The 22037-nt window shown below is 36.5% G+C and overlaps 1 protein-coding gene across 4 annotated transcripts; it reads right to left on the bottom strand.

The window, feature by feature from the left end:
• LOC107613215 (RNA-binding protein 28) lies at nt 8348-16138 on the bottom strand. Of its 4 annotated transcripts, none has more exons than XM_016315116.2 (19): nt 15991-16138; nt 15464-15572; nt 15323-15383; nt 15006-15042; nt 14440-14570; nt 14208-14303; nt 13996-14104; nt 13651-13784; nt 12800-12939; nt 11976-12026; nt 11809-11891; nt 11660-11714; nt 11476-11581; nt 10615-11122; nt 10318-10525; nt 10158-10228; nt 9499-9667; nt 9280-9412; nt 8348-9200 (listed from the first exon to the last, which is right to left on the bottom strand). In XM_016315116.2, exons 2-19 carry the CDS (start codon nt 15560-15562, stop codon nt 8521-8523), a joined length of 2871 nt encoding a protein of 956 aa, XP_016170602.1. In that variant the 5' UTR covers nt 15563-15572; nt 15991-16138; the 3' UTR covers nt 8348-8520. The 4 variants fall into 4 exon arrangements, with proteins under 4 accessions (XP_016170602.1, XP_020965518.1, XP_020965517.1 ...); XM_021109859.1 differs by having other exon boundaries at nt 15961-16129; XM_021109858.1 differs by having other exon boundaries at nt 15464-15614; nt 15969-16129.

Raw genomic sequence — 22037 nt, 5'->3', positions numbered from 1 at the left:
CGTGATGACCATGGGCGGACTTTCCGGCGCCTCGTCGAACCACTGATCCTCTGGGCCGAAAGAGATAGTTGGGAGACCCTTAAGACTTCTAACGGGTGAGGTGGAGATCGCTAGGACCTTGGCATCTTTTTTCTGTGCCGATTTCGACTTCGGGGCGGTATTTCTGGCCGTTACCACGTTTACCACCGTGAGGCCGTGGTCGTCACCCTCTGGTTCTTGTCATCGCCTCGTTGGCCGGGATCTATCTTCGCTGTCGTGGTCTTGGTTGCGTCTCCTTGGTTCCCTTATAAGGTGGGAGAAATCGGCGAGTTTGCCGTCCCTGATAGCTTGCTCGAGGGCGTCCTTTAGGTCAAAGCAGTCTTGGGTCTTGTGCCCATAACCCTTGTGATACTCGCAGTAGAGGTTCTTGTTTCCTCCCGTCCTGTCCTTCAGTGGTCGGGGCTTCGCCAGTATCCCCTTTTCTGCTATCTGTTGGTAAACTTCTGTGATCGATGCCGTGAGGGGTGTGTAGTTGGTGAACTTCCCAACTCGGGGGAATGGTTTGGGTGGTTTACTCGGACCGCCGTCCCTGGCGTGTTCCTTTGGTCTTTCTCTGGCTTCGAAGTGCCGGGCTTGGTTATAGGCCGGCTGCCGTTTATTGGCAGCCACAACCCGGCTGACTTCCTCGTCATTAATGTATTCTTTGGCCACGCACTGGATCTCTTGCGTTGTCCAGACGGGCTTTGTGGTGAGGTGTTTCCTGAAGTCCTCATTCGAGAGCCCGTTCGTTAAGCACAAACTTGCCACTGAGTCCGTCAGACCGTCAATTTCCAAGCACTCGTCATTAAAACGGTCCAGGTACTTCCTGGTCGGCTCTCCGTGTCTCTGTGTCACCCCCAGCAAATTAATTGGGTGTTTGGCTTTGACAATCCTAGTTGTGAACTGAGCCAAGAAGGCGTGGCTGATGTCAGAAAATTGGGTCACCGAGCCTTGCGGGAGGTTGTTAAACCACCGTATTGCCGGGCCCGCTAAGGTGACCGGGAAAGCGCGACATCTGACCTCGTCTCCCACCCCTTCTAGGTTCATCCTGGCCTCAAAGGCCGTCAAGTGTTCCAGGGGGTCTTGCGTTCCGTCATACTTCATGTCTGACGGCTTGTCGAAGTGTTTCGGTAGTCGGACCTCGAGTACGGAGCGGTGGAAAGGAGTCGCTCCTATTATGACGGGTCCTCGGGCAGTTCTTCTCGACTCGTTGTTCTCGCGGTGAGCCTCCTCGTCGCCCCTGTTCGACGCGCGCCGCCTTTCATGTCGGGCGTAGATAATGGGGTCGCGACTTCTTCTTCTGGGGCGTACCCGCCCCCAGTGCTCTCCGACTCGTATTGGGGGCTCGGCGTGCGCCTCGAGCGGCTCCTTGAACGGGAACGGGTGGGGCTTCGCTCTGGGGAGCGTTGGTCGCGCTCTCTTTCTGCCAACCTGCGCTCTAAGTCCTGTATTCTGTGGCGTAGTTCTTGCATTATCCTGGCGTGGTTATCACCTGTCCCCCCGAAGGGGCGTCTCTCGTGAGTCTGTGTTGCATCCCTCAGGGGCGACCGTTGCTGTTGCCGGGATTCCGTCGCGACGGCGCCTCCCCCGAGCACGGGAGGCGCTACCTCGGAACCTGTCCCAGTCTGGACCAGCACGAAATCCATGGACGAGTGATCCCCACAGACGGCGCCAATGTTCGGTAGGTCGGGTACCGGACGGTTCGGGTTAGGACCCTGAAGTCAACGCTTGGGATGGTGGAGAGGCTCGTCTGGCCGTGGTTTCCTGCACGGTTGTGTGCAAGCCGTACGGGACGCGTGTCCGGGTCGGGTGGAGGGCGCGTTGTTGGGCCGGCGGGAACTCGGGTCGGGTTAACCCGCGTGAGTTTGGGCCAGGCCGTAACACAATCCAAGGAATAAAAAAAAGAAATCAAATGAAATGGCAAAATTAAAATAAGAACATTGAATACAACAATCATACAAACCCACACAACAATAATCAGAACATTTCATTCCACAAAATTCAAGGTAAAACTAAAATAATAACAACACAACAAGAATAATATAGAGCTGTTTTACAAGGTTCACTGGAAGAATCGGTCAAACACCAGGTACCAAAAGAATTACTCATCCTAGTCAAAACAAAACTATGTACAAAGTACTAAAATCAAAATTCTCACAAAAAAAATGAATGGCCAAAATGAATAAGGACTAAGAGACCAGAGATCTTTAACCATAATAATAATAATAATACTGTTTCTCCAAGCTCCTCGTATATTATATCCTTTCTGCTATTATATGTATATAATTTATTTTAGAGGTTGTAATTAGGGCTAGAAGTGAGCCGAGCTGAGTCGAGCTAGACCAAGCTCAAGCTCGGCTCACGAAAATTGAGTTTGGCTCACGGCTCGACTTATTAACAATCGAGCTTATTTCTTAAGCTCAAGCGCGGCTCACCAAAAGCTCACGAGCTAGCTCGAGCTCACGAGCCAAAACATACTATTTTCATCTGTGTTTTAATTATTGTTAAAACCAATGAACATTATTTTCAATCTTTAAGTAGAAAAGCAAATAAGAGAAACTCATTGTCCTATCTAAAAAAATGACAAGAAAATAAAAGGGCAAATATTTTTCACAACTGATTGCCAAAATAGAACAAAGTAATTAAAATCTTCACACAATCAATTACATAACTAACAGTCACAAGTGTCTGAAATACCTAAACATGAAGGATTATGCTTTTTACAAGGATAATTAATGGCAGAGTAATTCAGACACCAGAAGCAAAAAAAAATCAATTTCATTTCCCATTTAACAGCTTAAGAGAAGGGTTCTTGATAAATAAAATAGACTACACTTTAATCATTAAGTCATTCATTCCCTCAAAGATTCCAACTAGTAATTACACCTTCAAAGTTCTTGTATTAAAATAAGATTTTTTTTATCAAAATTATATTTTTGTTATGATCATTACATAATGCAGTACTCCCTTTCCACTATATCAGTACTCTTGTAAATAATAGTACAAGAAGGAACAAGAAAACACATGAAAGCAAACTTGTCAGATGTGTTCATTAGTAGTGGAATATGAAGGAGTAAAATTGTTATTTTAAAGGAAGAATTCTTGATAAATAAAATAGACTCCTTTAATTAGTAAGTCATTCCTTCCCTCAAAGATTCCAACTAGTAATCACACCTTTAAAGTTCATGTATAAAAATAGGATTTTTTAATCAAAATTATATTCTTGTTATGATCATTACATAATGTAGTACTCTCTTTACACTATATCAGTACTCTTGTAAACAATAGTACAAGAAGAAACAAGGAAACACATGAAAGCAAACTTGTCAGGTGTGTTCATTAGTAATGGGATATGAAGGAGTAAATTTGTTATTTTAAAATAGAATATGAAGAATCAAGGACTGCCCAAACAGACAAAGAACTGAACGATTCAGTTGATCACAGTCACACACATGCAAAAAAATTAAACCCTAACAAACAAAAACTCTATTATCATCAACAACCATAATCAACCACATTCTCCCAAAGTTACAATGATGAAGTGGACTGAAAAAATTGAAATCAACCCACAACCAACATTTTGAGAAAAAACAGAGCATGAAAGTTGAGAGCAGCGTTTTTGTTACTAACCTGTTTTTCAAAAGATGACTTCCAGTTAATTAATCTTCACAAAGGAGAGCGAACCAAGTAAGAAAATTTTCAAACCTCCATTACTGAGACACCCATGGTGCTTCTCTGAAGGGAAGGGAACGTATACGACGAGAAGAGAAGGAAGAGAAATGGTCAATTGGGTTTCACTTCAAAAGTGGTTACTGTTTGGATTTCATTTAACCCTTTTTTTTCATGTCAACGACGTCGTTCTAAGCATTTCGGCGCCAATAGTAAAACGGCGTCGTTTTGATACTGCCAGGTGTCATTTAAAATTGCCAGGTCAGCTCTCCGGTGATGGAAAACGCCAAAAGGGCCAATTTGAGGCGTGGGTCAAAATTTCAGGGTACAATTTGAGTCAATTGAAACCAAAAGGGCTAAATTGAGTCGGAGGTCAAATTTTAGGGGCCAATTTGAGTATTAACTCCTACATAATTATAATCTTAAGCTAGGCTTAGATTTTTTAGGGTTTTGTTATACCAGTTTCTCTTTCGTAAAAGAATTTCCTTTGATATTTGATTACTAAACAACGAAAATTTGCTGCTTATTCACGCATTTTTTTATGCTTTTTTTTTCTTTTTTTAAATTTATGCACGCATATTCTTCTTTACCCCTAATGCTATGTCTTCTTTTTTTCTTTTTTTTTCATTATTTTTTAAATTTGTTACTGTCGTCGCCAATACCACCACCATCACCTTCTCCTCCTCCTCTTTCTCCTTTTCTTATTAGAATTTCTCTCCTCCATCATCATCATCGTTATTGTCATTGTCGTCTTCTTATAATGCGTATCATCGTTATTGTTATCGTCGTTATTGTTATCGTTATCATCAAATTTTTGCCATATTGATAACATTGTCTAATCTAAAATTGATTTGGATGTGTTTTTGTTCAAAATTGACTTGGTTTGTGTTTGTTTTGAAACGAATTTATTTGTGTATCATCATTAAGTAATTTCGGTTCATTCGAAATTTAACTTTCGGTTCATTTTTTATTGAATTTCTGATCATTCAATTTTGTTTGTGGGCTTGTTTTTGAACGCAATCATTAATTAATTTCAGTTCTTTCTGAATTTAAATAAGGTGCACTTGGTCTGCGCTTGTTTTGAAACGAGTTTGTTTGTGTATCATCATCATTAAATAATTTCGGTTAATTCAGAATTTAATTTTCGATTTTTTTAATGTAATTTTGATTCATTTCTGAGCAAATTAAGGTGCATTCAGTCTCGTTATTCTGTACAATTCAAAATTCTTCCTCCTCATCTTCTATTGTTTCTTCTTCTTTTTCATTTTTTTTCTTTTTCATCTTCTTCTTTTTTCATTTTGTTATAATTCTTTATAATGCTGCAAAATCACCAAAGAAAGGAGGAGGAAAAGAAAAAAAAATGCAGCAACAGCAACATTAGAATGACGATGGGGAGAAAACATGCGAAGAAGAAGGAATGCAAGGAAGAAGAAGACGACGATGATCACGTAAAGCTCCGCGCGTGAACGTAAATGACTTGGTTGGAAAAATGGCATGCGTGCGTATAATCACGCTCTTTTAATGAGTGATTTTTGTTGGTGGAATCTACTTAGTATAATCACGCTCTTTTAATGAGCGATTTTTGTTGGTGGAATCTACTTAGTTGAACTTGAATGACAATAATGCTTGAATTTGTAACAGATCTAAATATAAAATACGTTGCAAGTAAAAACTAAATTCTTTGTTTTTTAAGATAGTATTTATTTCTAGAAATTAGAACTTAAATTAGGAGATTAGATCAACTTAATATTATATTTGATAATCTCCCAAGACATAAATTTTAGTTCTTTCAATATCTCCAAAAAGGAAACTAAAATTTCTAGAAATAAAAATAAAAACATGCAAAAAAATTAAACCCTAACAAACAAAAACTCTATTATCATCAACAACCATAATCAACCACATTCTCCCAAAGTTACAATGATGAAGTGGACTGAAAAAATTGAAATCAACCCACAACCAACATTTTGAGAAAAAACAGAGCATGAAAGTTGAGAGCAGCGTTTTTGTTACTAACCTGTTTTTCAAAAGATGACTTCCAGTTAATTAATCTTCACAAAGGAGAGCGAACCAAGTAAGAAAATTTTCAAACCTCCATTACTGAGACACCCATGGTGCTTCTCTGAAGGGAAGGGAACGTATACGACGAGAAGAGAAGGAAGAGAAATGGTCAATTGGGTTTCACTTCAAAAGTGGTTACTGTTTGGATTTCATTTAACCCTTTTTTTTCATGTCAACGACGTCGTTCTAAGCATTTCGGCGCCAATAGTAAAACGGCGTCGTTTTGATACTGCCAGGTGTCATTTAAAATTGCCAGGTCAGCTCTCCGGTGATGGAAAACGCCAAAAGGGCCAATTTGAGGCGTGGGTCAAAATTTCAGGGTACAATTTGAGTCAATTGAAACCAAAAGGGCTAAATTGAGTCGGAGGTCAAATTTTAGGGGCCAATTTGAGTATTAACTCCTACATAATTATAATCTTAAGCTAGGCTTAGATTTTTTAGGGTTTTGTTATACCAGTTTCTCTTTCGTAAAAGAATTTCCTTTGATATTTGATTACTAAACAACGAAAATTTGCTGCTTATTCACGCATTTTTTTATGCTTTTTTTTTCTTTTTTTAAATTTATGCACGCATATTCTTCTTTACCCCTAATGCTATGTCTTCTTTTTTTCTTTTTTTTTCATTATTTTTTAAATTTGTTACTGTCGTCGCCAATACCACCACCATCACCTTCTCCTCCTCCTCTTTCTCCTTTTCTTATTAGAATTTCTCTCCTCCATCATCATCATCGTTATTGTCATTGTCGTCTTCTTATAATGCGTATCATCGTTATTGTTATCGTCGTTATTGTTATCGTTATCATCAAATTTTTGCCATATTGATAACATTGTCTAATCTAAAATTGATTTGGATGTGTTTTTGTTCAAAATTGACTTGGTTTGTGTTTGTTTTGAAACGAATTTATTTGTGTATCATCATTAAGTAATTTCGGTTCATTCGAAATTTAACTTTCGGTTCATTTTTTATTGAATTTCTGATCATTCAATTTTGTTTGTGGGCTTGTTTTTGAACGCAATCATTAATTAATTTCAGTTCTTTCTGAATTTAAATAAGGTGCACTTGGTCTGCGCTTGTTTTGAAACGAGTTTGTTTGTGTATCATCATCATTAAATAATTTCGGTTAATTCAGAATTTAATTTTCGATTTTTTTAATGTAATTTTGATTCATTTCTGAGCAAATTAAGGTGCATTCAGTCTCGTTATTCTGTACAATTCAAAATTCTTCCTCCTCATCTTCTATTGTTTCTTCTTCTTTTTCATTTTTTTTCTTTTTCATCTTCTTCTTTTTTCATTTTGTTATAATTCTTTATAATGCTGCAAAATCACCAAAGAAAGGAGGAGGAAAAGAAAAAAAAATGCAGCAACAGCAACATTAGAATGACGATGGGGAGAAAACATGCGAAGAAGAAGGAATGCAAGGAAGAAGAAGACGACGATGATCACGTAAAGCTCCGCGCGTGAACGTAAATGACTTGGTTGGAAAAATGGCATGCGTGCGTATAATCACGCTCTTTTAATGAGTGATTTTTGTTGGTGGAATCTACTTAGTATAATCACGCTCTTTTAATGAGCGATTTTTGTTGGTGGAATCTACTTAGTTGAACTTGAATGACAATAATGCTTGAATTTGTAACAGATCTAAATATAAAATACGTTGCAAGTAAAAACTAAATTCTTTGTTTTTTAAGATAGTATTTATTTCTAGAAATTAGAACTTAAATTAGGAGATTAGATCAACTTAATATTATATTTGATAATCTCCCAAGACATAAATTTTAGTTCTTTCAATATCTCCAAAAAGGAAACTAAAATTTCTAGAAATAAAAATAAAAATTTTAACTATTTTTTTTAAAAATTAAAAATATTTTAATAAATATTCTTATTTTATATTTATATTTATTTTAAATCAAACAAAATACTAAAATATAACTCAATCTTATACACTTTACACAAAATATAATACAAAAATTTAATTTAATATTAATCTCTCCATTTTTATCTTCTAATATCTGTCTTAGTCTCTCTTCTAAATACAGCCTAAAAATCCAAATCCAGTTCAGCCTCACGTTCGCACTGCGATTGCTGAATAGAGGTATAATTGCATGCCTACTCCCTAATATATCAACACACTAGCAACCATCCGTACTACACATCAAATCACCATGAGAGTTTTTGCTAGTATAAAAAATAAACTAAGCATTTTGTTCACTCTTAAAATCTTTGCTTAACCCCAAATACAAACTATTTATATTTATTTTAAATCAAACAAAATACTAAAATATAACTCAATCTTATACACTTTACACAAAATATAATACAAAAATTTAATTTAATATTAATCTCTCCATTTTTATCTTCTAATATCTGTCTTAGTCTCTCTTCTAAATACAGCCTAAAAATCCAAATCCAGTTCAGCCTCACGTTCGCACTGCGATTGCTGAATAGAGGTATAATTGCATGCCTACTCCCTAATATATCAACACACTAGCAACCATCCGTACTACACATCAAATCACCATGAGAGTTTTTGCTAGTATAAAAAATAAACTAAGCATTTTGTTCACTCTTAAAATCTTTGCTTAACCCCAAATACAAACTATGATGGCAATAAGCAGTACGCAGCAAAATTTATATCAGATGATAATAAAACAATCGCAAGGTGACGTATAAAGTTACATCATCACATCTCTACCAGGTAATGAAAAAAAAATTTAGGAAAAAAGGGAAAACAAAAATACTTTTTGCAAGTAAAATTTCTTAGCATGGTGATATCTATACATCAAACCACTTTCTAAGCTGTTTGGATGGTTTTTTGTCACCGTCGTTCGCTTCGGAACGTTTGTGTGAGAACTTCGATCTATATTGTTCTATAAGCATGTCAAGCTTGTCTACCACGTCTTTTCCAACTGATTGTTTATTCTTTTTTGGACGTTTCTTAGAAACCTTTTGGTCTCCTGGTTCGTTTTGCATCTTCCTTTTTCTTGATCCAACATCTACCTTGTTTCCTGATGTTGTTTTCTTGGTGTCAATGGAAGGGTTTTGACCTTCAAGTTGTGCACGACCGCGGCTCCGGCCATGTGTGTTTTTCTTTGGTTTCATGGCCAAGGCATCCAAATTCTCTTTCTCTGGTAGTTCTTCAGCCTTTCTACCTTTTTTGCCTTTCTGTTTCTTGAATTTGTGTCCTTCTGGGGTGTTTCCATTTGCCACTGTAACACCTGATTCACCATTTCTATCCGAATCATTCATTGGTTTGCCACTCTCCCGAGTTATCCGTTTCCTGTCCTTCACATGTGTGTCAACTTCGTTTTTGCTGGATACGCCATTTTCACTAGCTTCGATTTCATCACGAGAGGCTTGCTTTTGGAATTGTAGCCTTGTCTTCCGGAGTTTCAGTGTTTGAACATTATCAAGAGCGAACTCCACAATTGGCCGGTGTTCAGGACCAAAAGTTTCTGTAATCAATGAAACATCAGTTTAAAGAGAAGCGAGAGTAACGTTCCCCATATCTAACAATGAAATGAAGGATGTTACCAGGATTATTGTTTAGAACTCTCAGAGCCACAAGGGCATGTTGATGCTCTGAAAATTCAACAAACGCAACTCCACGTGAAAAATGTTCACGGACAACCTTTCCTCCTTTCTTAACATCTTTCAAGAACTTTATCTGCACAGTAAGTGTTCGTAAAATTGAATTCATAAAATTGTGTAGAACCTATTTGATGACTCCAAATCAAAACATATTTAACCAACCTGCCGAATCACAGGTTTTTGCTTGGTAGCTCTAGAGATGACTGCATCAATGCAAACTTTCTTTAGTTCTTTTTCAGACATTGGCTTCGGTACATTGTAGATGATAAGTCTTGTTCTTGAAACATGAAAATTTGGTGATTGAAGCTTTGTCTTCTTTTTCTTTTCTAACCTAAAAAATTTCAACAAATAATGTTAGATCACAAAAACCAAGAGAAATTATACTTAGAGAATATTTACCACTGGCAAATATGGAAGATGAAAGGACCCAAAATACGGAAATCAAGATAGTATATAAGATATGTTGTTATTTAATTTTCAAGAGACTGGATTTCTCTTGCCCACTTGTTTTGATGTCAAATAGATGAGCAAATATGAAAAGGGAAACAGTTTATAAAAGTTCAGATGAGAGCAAACGCTGCAAGGACCAACGAGGGATTGTTCCATTATCAGGTGAACATGAAAGAAAACCACTCTTGAACAAAGTAACATAAACATGAACATATTAAATAGGACATAAGTACCACATGCAATAGCCATAACCTTATTGCAAATGTGAGATAAAAGACAACCTCAATCACAGCACACAAAAATTAGAACCAAATGATAGATGTTAGTTAAAATTACAATGGCACTTGCACTTGAAACCAAAAACTACTCACTGTTGGCGTTTTAACATATCACTGGCCGAAACCCCTTCAGCTGCTGGAGTTCCCTCCAGAATGAGTCCTTCCTATCATATAATGTAGATTGTAGCAGCAAAAAATGTTAGTACAATTGCACATCAGTTGCTATAGTGCTGGTACACAGGAGAACACAAACCTTTGCCAGGTAAAGATTGCGATGATCATTAACCTCATTCTTTGCCTTCTCGAGTTCCTTGCTATGGGCTGATTTCTTATCCAGAGCCTTCAAAACTTTCAATGGTCTACCTTTCAGCAGAATACCTGAAGCAGCATTTGATGCTTTAATTGCATCATTAGCTGCTTCTGTGGTTTTAAACTTAAGAAAACCAGTTCCTCTTGGACGTCTGCACAGCAAAAACGGGATGATAAATAATGTTTGGAGTGATATAGAGATGCAAAAAAATAAATAAATAAATAAAGAACCAGAGCATACTTGGTGACTTGGTGTAAAACTGGAACAAAGTATTCTACTTCCCCAAATCCAGAGAATCGTTCCTTCACTTCCTCATTATCACAATCAAAAGGAAGATTATTTATGAAAACTGTTCGCTGCAAATCAACATCTTCTGTTTGCTTAGGATTTGATAAATTGCTTATGTTGGAAATTTCAGGATTAGAAACACCTGAAACTTTTTCTGACTCATTATTTCCTTTATTATCCACATCTTCGGCTGACTCTGACTCTGGCTCTTCATTTTCTTTGGGCAACATAGAATCATTCTGCGCTGATGCTCTTTTTGTGGAGGATGCAATCAAGTTGTTAAGAACCTTTCTAGTAATGTCTACTTCCATATCAAAATCAACTTCAGGAGGAACACCTTCCTTCTCCATGGGACTAGGGTTGTCTTCATCACTATCATCGTCATCACTAGAGTTATCATCACCAATGTTCTCAACATCGTCGTCAGTGGCACTACTATCTCCATCTTTTGTCTCTTGTTCTAAATAAGTATAAAAAGAAGTTTCTTACTCAAGCTATGAATTATCTCATTTGTATTCAACTATATGAAGAATGTTTTTCAAAGTGAATCACAAATTTACGTCACATACTAATCTTAGGAAGTAAAAACAGGAGACAATTAACCACAAATATAATTTCTGATCTTATAAACGATATTACTTTCCTTCACAATAATATCCAATTGTAATCTACCTCCAGGAAATAAGCAAGTTGGGGTAAAGAACACACCTTTCCACAGCATTATTTTATTTGACCTACTCACATCAAATACACATACACATACACATAATAATTGCTGGTGGGAGTATCACTTCAACCAATTATAAAGCTTACCTTTTTCAGTGGCATTTGAATCACTACTAAATATCTTTTTTGGAACAGCCCAATCAACAGCTATGAGCCGTTTTGCAAATTTCGATCCATTAAACTTTTGAATGGCCTGAATCAAAAGCAAAAGCTTCAGGTTATTTTAGAACACAAACGGTACTCAATGTAAAACTTTAGCAACAGATCATACATTTTCCGCATCTTGCTTGCAGGTGAATTTCACAAATCCAAAACCCTTGGATAGCCTAAAATAGGAAAGGGAAAGAAAACCAGCTTGAAAAGACATTATATATTTATGCAATATTAAAAACAGTTTAAGTCTGGCAAGTAAGAATATACCCTGTATCTGACTTGTGTGGAATAAAGACGTCCCACACATACCCTGCAGAGGAAAACACATCCCTTATTTCCTTTTCACCAGCCTGTATCATGTTTAATCAACTAGTCAAAAGTCAATATTGCCAGATAATAATGATTTTCATGTCTTCTAATTATAAGCACCAAACCTTGAAAGGAAGGTTTCTGACGATAAGCTTCCATTTCTGAGTCTTGGAACCCTGGCCCACATACAGAAGATAAGAATTAAGAAACCAGTAGTTATAGGGAATCCTATAGAGAAGTTAACTACATCTACATGGTCAACTGAAGATCAATACAAGAGAGCATGAAACAAAGCATCGATCTTCTGTCACTTAACAGATTATTTGATGATTCTGACAAGAAACACATTATATATTCTAGAAAACCAATACAACTAGTCACTAAGCCCAGCAGAAAGCTTTCTTCATGTATATAGTCTTTCAGCCCGAATGTTGGGCATGGTAGACAAAACCAACTCTAATTTCAACAGATTGTCGCATAGCAGACACATGGTATTGGATAAAATGAGAGAATGAAATACATCAGAGTAATTGTTCTACAAAAGTACAAATATAAACTGGATAAAGAACAAAAACCAAACTAAAAGAACTAAAACCTATCAAGGCTTTGAGGCATCACATATCACAAAGTCCCAGTATGTAATTATAATATGAACATAATGAATATGTTGTGAACAGAGCACAAAGAAACTTATAGTTGATGGTTTATTTCATAACAGAAATTTGAGGAGAATAGTATTTTCATCTTCAGAAGTCAGAAGATAAATAACACATTCAATATGATACCATGGAATCTAATTTTTATGACATTGGAAAAGGCTACATTTTATGAAAGCAAAACAATAAAGCCTGTCTAGCGGATAATAATCATTTTGACACATATAAAGCAGATACTTATCTGTAATAAAATGATATTATACTTTGTGGGTTATATGACACAAGCACTTTACCTCTCCACCCAGTTGCCGTGCCCAAACAGTTCCCCCTTTGATCTCCTTTTTATGTAATGCCATAACAGCAGCTCGAGCTGACTTTACACTTGTAAAGAGTACAGCTGAAGCATCCAAAGCACAGCCATCTTGCAGGAGACCTGGAAAAATTGTGTAATGACCACTAACATCCCAAGCAACAAACAATAACCTCAAATAATTGATAAAACATATTTAGATCCTAGCTGAAAAACCAACTCTTTGGGAATGGACAAACAAGCTTCGATGTCCTTGTCAGTACTTGTTAAAATCCATGATTAACCAGGTAAATAATAGAGTAAGATAGTGACTTGACAGATGAGAGGAAGGATATATAACATTTATGTGATGTGTCTTAGCTCTTAAATGAGGGGAATACTAGCATCTATTTATAACAATAGTAAAACCCTACCACTACTAATGGTATAACGATAAATTTTAATGCTAATCCTAAGAAGTCATATTTGATACTCTTTGATATGGTATGATCCTACCTGATTTCTAACAGTACTCAAATTAAATGTTTGCCTAGTGCAAAGGAGCTTAATAGTAGAATAATAAGATTTAAACTCCCTTAGAACTTAGAATGGTATAGACAGGAGCAAATCTTGCACATTAATCTGTTTCACACCTTAATAATGTGATGAATTTACATAAAATAGAAAAAAAAATGGTAAGTCCTGACTCAAAAATAACATGAACACAGCCCCGTAAAGTATCAATGTTACATTTTCTAATATAACTGGTTTACCACAGTTTAAATAAACCAAGTGCGGAGAAAACTCATCTGCACTATACATCCTATGGGCTAAAAAGCTCAAATGTGCAGTTACCTTGCAGTTCAATATCTTTCCTTGGAAGGGGGTACTTAATAGAACACACAGTGCCAATCTCTTTGGCTTGACGGTGAACATCTTCAGCCATATCGGAATTTATGAGACTACCAAATATAACAGTTCTGGCGACCCTGCCAAACACAATACAAGGACCAGCATTTTAGGAATATACATCCACAAATAAAAAAAGAAACAACCATAAGTCCAGATCAGATTATCTCATACCAACTAAATCGCAATTCTCAACCATGTAACATTCAGTTTGTAGGGATTATCATTCACCTCCAAACTGGAGTGCATAATTAGCTTATGCACAATACATAAAAGTAGAAGAGTAAGTACCTCTGCTTTTCTGAGCCACCTCCATCATCTGCTATATCACTACAAAGAGTTGCTTTTCTCATTTCCATGGGCCTCTTTGAGCTTCTTTGTTTATTTGAAACTTGTACCTCTAAAAGACAATAAAAATAATACTAAATAAACAAGTAAATAAAATTGTAAGCAACTAAGAAAAACAATTTCATGTGTAGTAAAACCATAAACATATTCTCCACCTTCTGCCTTTGAAATTGAAACAGCTTTTTCTTCTCCAGAATCTTTGCTGTCTTTATCATCATTTTTTGACTTTGGGTCATCTTCTGTCTTACCAACTATTGGGTGACAGAATAGAGAGAGAAAATAAGCCAGAGAAATAAAAATATGATTACATTGTGTGCTCATATTTCAAAATGCATATCATTCAAAACTATCACAGAACAGTGAACCAGAATTAAAGTGTGGATCAACCTTGAATTGGTTTCGATTGTCGTTCTTCACGGGGAGGACGTGGCATTGCATGCTTCACTGCAATTTTCCGGCCACCAACAGATGAACCATTCTTTAGTTCAATAGCACGGTTAGCATCTTCCTCGACAGCACTACAGATGGCAACATTTAGTACTAAACTAGAGAAACCTTTGGTACTAGACTAGAGAAAACTAAGAAACAAATTCAATTTCTAATATGTATGACACACCGGAAAAAGGAGGAGTCTGCCTATGTACATAAAAACAGTGTCAACTGATAAGTTATAGTTATTGATTAATTTACCAATTAAAAGTTAATAACAGTATAACACCATGGTTATACAGCACAGGCACCATATAAACACATACAGCGTGTTTGTATATATCTGTGTCTCAAAAAATACTGCAATGAGATATTATGGAATCCTTATTTTCCAAATGCAAAAACTTTTAGTTGTATCTGTCTATTTGAGCTAAGGCTCTTCTTATCAGATTTCACACTTAACGAGCAGATGACGGTGACAATGAAGACGAAGCATTAAATAGTTAAAAGGCTAAAACACTTACAATTGAACATAACCAAAGCCACGATGTTGGGTTGACCCTGTGGATAATTGATCAAAAATAGCATCACAAGTCAGTGTTTTGTTAAATTAGAACAAGTGTACAACTCAGCTTGGGTCACATGCGGCAGAATTTCTTATTCTTGCTTGGTAATTCCATCCATTGAAACAGGTATTAAGCAGAAACTGACATATTTTATCCACCCAATTTTATAAACACAAAATTAAGTAAACTTCCCCACAAAAGTATAGAAACAGGCAGTTCTAAATCCTAATGTTATACACAGGTAAACAATAGAAGGTAGATGCACTGCTCCTTACCCTTCTGAGTGACCATGAAGCAACGCCTGACAGGTCCAATCTCACTGAATGCCTCCTCAAGCTGATATTTAAGAAAAATTTAGCAAAGTCACAAAGATATTTGTATTCACAAGTGGAATACATATGAACAAGACTAAATACCTGGGAGTTGGAAAAAGAGTATGGCAGGTTGGATACAAAAAGAGTTGAGGGACAATGCTCTTTGCCACTATGTTCCTTCAGTTTACTTTTCTTCCCCATCTCAGCAAACCTTCAACGAAGAAAATACAATCTCAACACAAAACTCTTCTATCTGAAAGAAGTAACCGATGCATTGAGGATTCATCAATAAACAGCTTGGCGACTTAGAAATTCAGACAAAAAACTACCCTCACTTGGGGTGCATTTGGTTCAGCTTTCTTTCACTGGAAAATTGAGTTTTCACATATTTGTATAAATTTTTATAAAATAAACAAAAACTCAATATATTTTCAACATTTTTGAAAAAGCTAAACAGAAGCAGCTTTTTAATTAAATTGGTTTTTCATCTTCTTTTTCCAACAAAATGGAACACCATCAAATTATAAAAGCACTCTTTGAATAATCAAAACCAAACACAGCCTTAAACGGCAAGGTACGTAGCACAGAGAGAGAGTTACAGGAAGACTCTTGAGTATGGAGGCAGTTACCAAAGAGTGAAAGGTGTGAGGAAAAGCGCAAAGGCGTTTGATGCTAATGTAAGAGCACCGGCCAGAGAGAGTGAGAGGCGGAATCAGAGAAGAGAGAAAGCGAAGAAAGTTTGACAGTTAGAAACGTTTTAGGGGTTATTCATCCAAACATGGTTTTAGGGGTTTTTTTTTTTTGGACGCGATTTTAGGGGTTCCTCTCGTATTTTTTTATGGTTTTTGGTTCTCTCTCTCTTCCGGCAAAATATTATCGTTTTTTTTTTCAGGTAAACATAAAAAAAAAATTATCTTTTACTTTCTTTTATCTGCACTTTTGTTGGGCCTAGCCCGAAAGAAATTATATGATTTCAAACATAAAAAATTACAGACACCCGTCCAAAACATATAAAAAATAAAAATGCAGACCAAAAAACCAAACTCAGTTCTTCTAGTGATTAATTCATTAGTTGATTTAGTGTTAATATTCGAATTCTGTCTTACAACTCATGAGTTAGTAACAAATTTTTAAATAGAGTTAAATTAGTCTCTAACTTATTAAATTAAAAAAATTATTAAAAAAAGACCAAAAAGAGATACAAATAAATAAAATAATTCAGACCAAAAACGTATATTATATTTTTACAGAGTTGTATTTTTTTATTAGTACTACTATTTTATATTGCATTTTTCTTCATTAATTTATAAATATTTTACGTTTAATAACTCTTTAAATTGGCATTATGTAATTAAATCTATTTTTTTTGTAAAATTTTAAGAATTGTTAATGATATAACTGAAACTAGAGTAACAAAATAATATAAATAGAAGACTTGAAAAATACACATTTTTTTAAAAAAAAATTACAAATGCACATGCATGAAAGTTAGATCTGTGGGAAAAGAAATCTACATACAATTAAAAGTGATTGATAAAATGAGAAGTAAAAAAAAGTATATTTTATATACTATAAGAAAAATATTGTTACGACGTATTATCTGAAATTAAAGTAAATTTTGGCTTTATACGTGAGTAGGGATGAAACTGGGTCGGGTTACTCGACGGGACTCACGGCTCGGCTTGTTTTATTAAACAGGTTAGGTTTGGACTTTTTGAAAAGTCTATTAGTTAAAAAAATCAAGTCACATGCTTTGAAAGAAGCCTACAAAACTTGTTGGATTGGCTCGTCAAAATATTTTTTTTTAAAAAAATTATTTTTAATTTTACTTATATTAAACACATAGACTTTTAAGTATACGCTTATATTAAACACAACAAAACTAAAAAGAATTAATGACCAAAATGTTCAAAAAAAAATTTATGAATTGTAAGTATGATTATAATATGTGATTCACAATTGATATATAAATGAAGTATGCTTTATAATTTATGAATTATAAATTTTAGAATGCATTTAATGTCAATTTAGTTTTTTTTTTAACTGTATTGTTCTGAGCTTTAATTCATGAAATAGGCTTTTCAAATAGGCTCGTGGGCTTGTCGGGCTTTAAACAGACTAGGCTCGAACTTGAAAAAAAGCCTATGAGAGACTTGAGCCATCTATTTATAACATGGGACAAGCTCATCGAAGCCAAAATTTGGCTCAACTCGACCCATTTCCACCCCCTATACGTGAGGTCAAAACGCCCTTTGGAGTAGGTTCCGACCTAGATGCCAATACAGTGGTTGGTCCGATGTCCTCACCTGGACAATGGGGGATACTTGCAAAGGATTCTAATATTTAAGTTAGCAAGAAATTGAGCAGGTTTAAGTGAGATTGGATTGCAAAAAGTACCTGTGAGATGAGATATTTATAGAGTAGAAGTATAGGACTTGGTCATTTTTTGGAGATGAATCATGGAGATCATAGGTGGTTACTCCCTTACAGTGTGGGAAATAACCCTCATATTCTAGGTGATTACCGAAATAGTAGAGAGAACGTTTAACTTGCTTCCCAAATCGGATTGGGTTCAGGTTTCAGAGACCTGCATCTAACCTAGTTCAACCTTGGTAAACTAGGCCTTCTGTAATGGTCTTGGAGTAATTGGGCCGATCTTGGCAGGCCCAATTTTGTGTGTAGCTTATATGTTAAAAATAAAGTGGGTTGGTCTTATAATGCGTAGGTCTAGGTATAAACAGTACCCCTACCTGAGTTTTGATCTCTGGTCGGAGCTCGAGTAACAAGTCGGTTAAATAGGGGAATGGATCCTCTCAATTTTATTTAACAATTGAGAGAGTAAAGTGTAATCTCTCACCATTAATTTTTATAAGTAGGACCAAGAGAAAACATGAGAGACAGAGCATTGAAGGGCTATAGATCATACTTTACTCAATTTTTTTAACAATTGAGAAGATCCATTCCCGTAAAATAGTAGATCATTTGATAAAGTCGCATCGTCAGAGTTGTAGTCAGACTAATACTCGATGTGATTTTGAAGAGACGTGTGTCACTTTAATATCTCTTGTGTCTTTTCAGTTTTTATCAATTATTGTGCCAGCTTACAAATATTTAAAATAACATTGAATTGACCTTAATGCCCCTACTCTTAGTAGCCTATAAATAGTATTTCTTTTTTATTTCATCTTTTTCTTGCTCGAATTCTCTCCCAACTTCACCCATTTTCTGCATATTCTACTTTTGTCCTTTTTTCACTGTGCATTTTCTTTGCCTGTTTCCTTTATACTTTTTTGTCTTCATATTTTAAGGTTGGTATTTTCTCTTTTATTTCCCCTACTTCTACATTTTTTGTGTTCCTATTTATTTATTCTGTACATTTTTTTAATTTGTTTCTATTCCTCGTTGTGTTAGCATAAACCCGAGAAATTTTTCAGCTTTCACTGCAAATGCATACTTGGTGGAATTTAATCTCATCTCGTGCTTCCTTATGGTGGGGAATACTTCCGTAAGGTTGGACGTTAAAAAGGAAGCTTTTGTTGTCTTCTCTAGCATGCCATCTACATATACTTCCATAAGGTTTCCCAAGAGAGGTTGAAAAACCTTATTCATTAAGCACTGAAAGGTGGCTCTTGTGTTTTTCAACCCGAAAGGCATAATCCCGTAGCCGTAGTTTGCCTTGGGAGTAATAAATGATGTATTCTCCTCACCAGGGCCATACACTAGAATTTGATTATATCCCGAGTAGGCTTCCATGAAGGTCAGATATTGATATCTAGCTGCCGAATCCACTAGAGCGTCGATACTCGGAAGTGGGTACAGATCCTTGGGGTAAGATTTGTTGAGATCCGTGTAATCTAAGCACATTCTCCACTTGCCATTTTGTTTTTTTACTAAAACGACATTAGCCAACCACAACGGGCACTCGACTTCTCTATTGAACCCAACTTCTAACAGTGCTTGCACTTGTTCTTCGATAACTCGTGCCCGCTCCTTACTTAGCTTCCTTCTTTTTTGTTGAATGGGCATGGATACTGGAAACACTATGAACTTGTGATTCATAAGTTTAGGTTTGATACCTGGCATGTCAAATGCCTTCCGTGCAAAAAGGGCAGTGTTGTCTCGCAGAAGTTGAATGAGTTCCTCTTTCAGTCCTTTCTATAATTTTGTTCGAACCTGGTTTGTCTTTTCTGGTAGGTCCTTGACCTGGACTTCTTCTAATTTTCTTTTTGGTTGTGGTCGGAGTTGTTCCTTTTCCTTAGGTCGCTTAAGCTCAAGGATAGTTACCTATCCTCTGACCTTTTGTCCCCTGAGATTCTGGATTTCATTGTAGCATCTTCGGCCTAATGCTTAATCATCTTTTACTGTAGCTATCCCATTTTTGGTTGAAAATTTTATGCATAAATGAGGGGTTGAAACTACGGCAAAAAGTTGATTCAGTGTGTTCCAATCTATTAGGGCTTTATATGTTGTGGACGCATTGATAATTATATATTCCTCCTTTAAGGTGTTACTTCTCGGTCCCTTCCTAAATGTGGTGTAGAGGCTGATGTACCCCATTGGTTGAATTGGGGTTTCTCCTAGTTCAAACATGGTGTCTGGATAGACTCTCAGGTCTTTGATTTTCAGTCTTAGCTTTTCGAAAGCAGGCTTGAATAAAATATCTGCCGAGCTTCCTTAGTTGATTAGGGTTCAATGTAGGTTGGTGTTTGCTAATACCATCGTGATTACAAATGGATCATCATGTCCTGTATAACTTCCTTTGCACCTTTCTTAGTGAAGATAATCTCGAGAAATGGCAAATTTCCGATTTTCTTTTCTAATCTAATATATCTCCTTTAAATGCCTTTTCCTGGAAGACTTGGAGGTTCCTCCTACTGCAAATCCCCTGGCTATGACATGGATATGTCTTTCCAGGGTCTTTTTCCTTTCCTCACTTTTGTTTGTCACGAAAGCTTCTTTCGTCTCCCGTGTCCTGCCTCCTCCTTTGTTCCAACCTAGAAGGAGCGATGTATTTATCCAACCGACCATGATGTGCCAACTTTTTTATTACATTTGTGAGATCATAACAATTGTTAGTGTGATGCCGGTAGATATAGTGATACTCGTAGTATTCCGCCTTGTTTCTCCCATTCTTACTTTTGATCGACTGAGGTGGTGGTAGTTTCTCCATATTATAGTTATCCTTCTAAATTTTCACCAATAAAACTCTAAGGGGGGTTAAGAGTGAAACCTTTTGCTACGAGAAGACTCCTCCTTTTGCTTCTTCTAGTCTTTGTCCATGTTGCCATCATGAGTTTCCTTATTATATCGACCTTGGTGTGGACTTTTGAGATGTGTGGTTTCTTCCATATTGATATACTTTTTGGCTCTGACTTGTACATCGGCCATGGAGGTTGGATGGCGTTTGGAGATGGATTGGGAGAATGGTCCATCCATCAATCCATTTATCAGCCCATGATGGCTTCTTCAGTGGATAAGAATTGGATTTCCAAGCAAGCCTTGTTGTACTTCTCCATGTAGGCTCGTAGTGATTCTCTGACCTCTTATTTTATTCTAAGTAAACTTGAAGCGTACTGGACTTTTTTCTTTCTGAATGGAAAAATAGGTCAAAAATCCATGAGCTAAATCATTGAAACACGTGATTGACCTGGGAGGTAACCCGTCAAACCATTTGAGGGCCGCTTTAGTGAGGGTAATCAGGAAAGCTTTACACCAAGTTGCATCAGATGCTCCTGCAAGGTACATCTAAATTTTGAAGTTGCTGAGATAGTTTTTTGGATTAATGGTTTCATCATATAGAGCCATCTTAGAATTTTTGAATTTTTTTTGGAACTTCTGCCCGCAAAATAACCTTTGAAAATGGGTCCTCTCCACTATAGTGGTAATCGGAGTCATCAAATGCTTCCCAACTACCTTTCTACTTTAGCTCCATTTCCATTCTTTTAATCTTCTTGCCAGCCTCTTTTTGCCACTGTATCTCCTTTCTGAGCTAGTACTCGACATTCTTTTGTCGAGCCAATTCAGATTTCAATTGCTTAGTTTTCCCAAATGGTTACGCACTAGCCCCAGAATCTCAATTGTGCTATGTCCATCCCCTTCATTTTGGGGATCATGAACGGTTAAGTTGAGCTTGTGCGAATTTTGAGGTTGTGGGTTATTTGGATGAGGTTGAGGAGAGGGTTGTATGTTAGCGTGATGGGAATAGGGAGGAGGTAAAGGTGGTATCGGTGGAGAACAATGATTCTGGCTACGACTTTTGGTATGAAAACCAGAGTCCGAGGTTGTTTCACCCTCTTGTCTATTGCTGTTAGCCATTAAGACGAATGGCACTTCAGATTCCTCAACAACGAGCGCCAATGTTCTCAGGTTTTACCTGAAACCAAGGTGAATTCGGGCTTTAGACGTGAAGTCCAAATGCCTTTTAGAGTGGGTTCTAACCTAGGCGCTAATACAGTGGTTGGTTCGATGTCCTCGTCTGGACGGTGGTAGGATGTACTTGCAAGGGATTCTGATACTTAAGTTAGTAAGAGTTTAAGAAAATTTAATTCTACGTATGGTCGTTAAATCTTGAAGCATGCCAAGATCAGTTAATAAATTATTCTCTTAATTAATGTTAATAATAAATACATAATTAGGATTTAAGATTATTTAAAACATAAAAGTAGCCCTTTAGATT

This window comes from Arachis ipaensis, chromosome B08 (assembly GCF_000816755.2).
Source record: "Arachis ipaensis cultivar K30076 chromosome B08, Araip1.1, whole genome shotgun sequence".
Taxonomy (NCBI): domain Eukaryota; kingdom Viridiplantae; phylum Streptophyta; class Magnoliopsida; order Fabales; family Fabaceae; genus Arachis; species Arachis ipaensis.
This window is presented reverse-complemented; position numbering and strand designations above follow the sequence as displayed.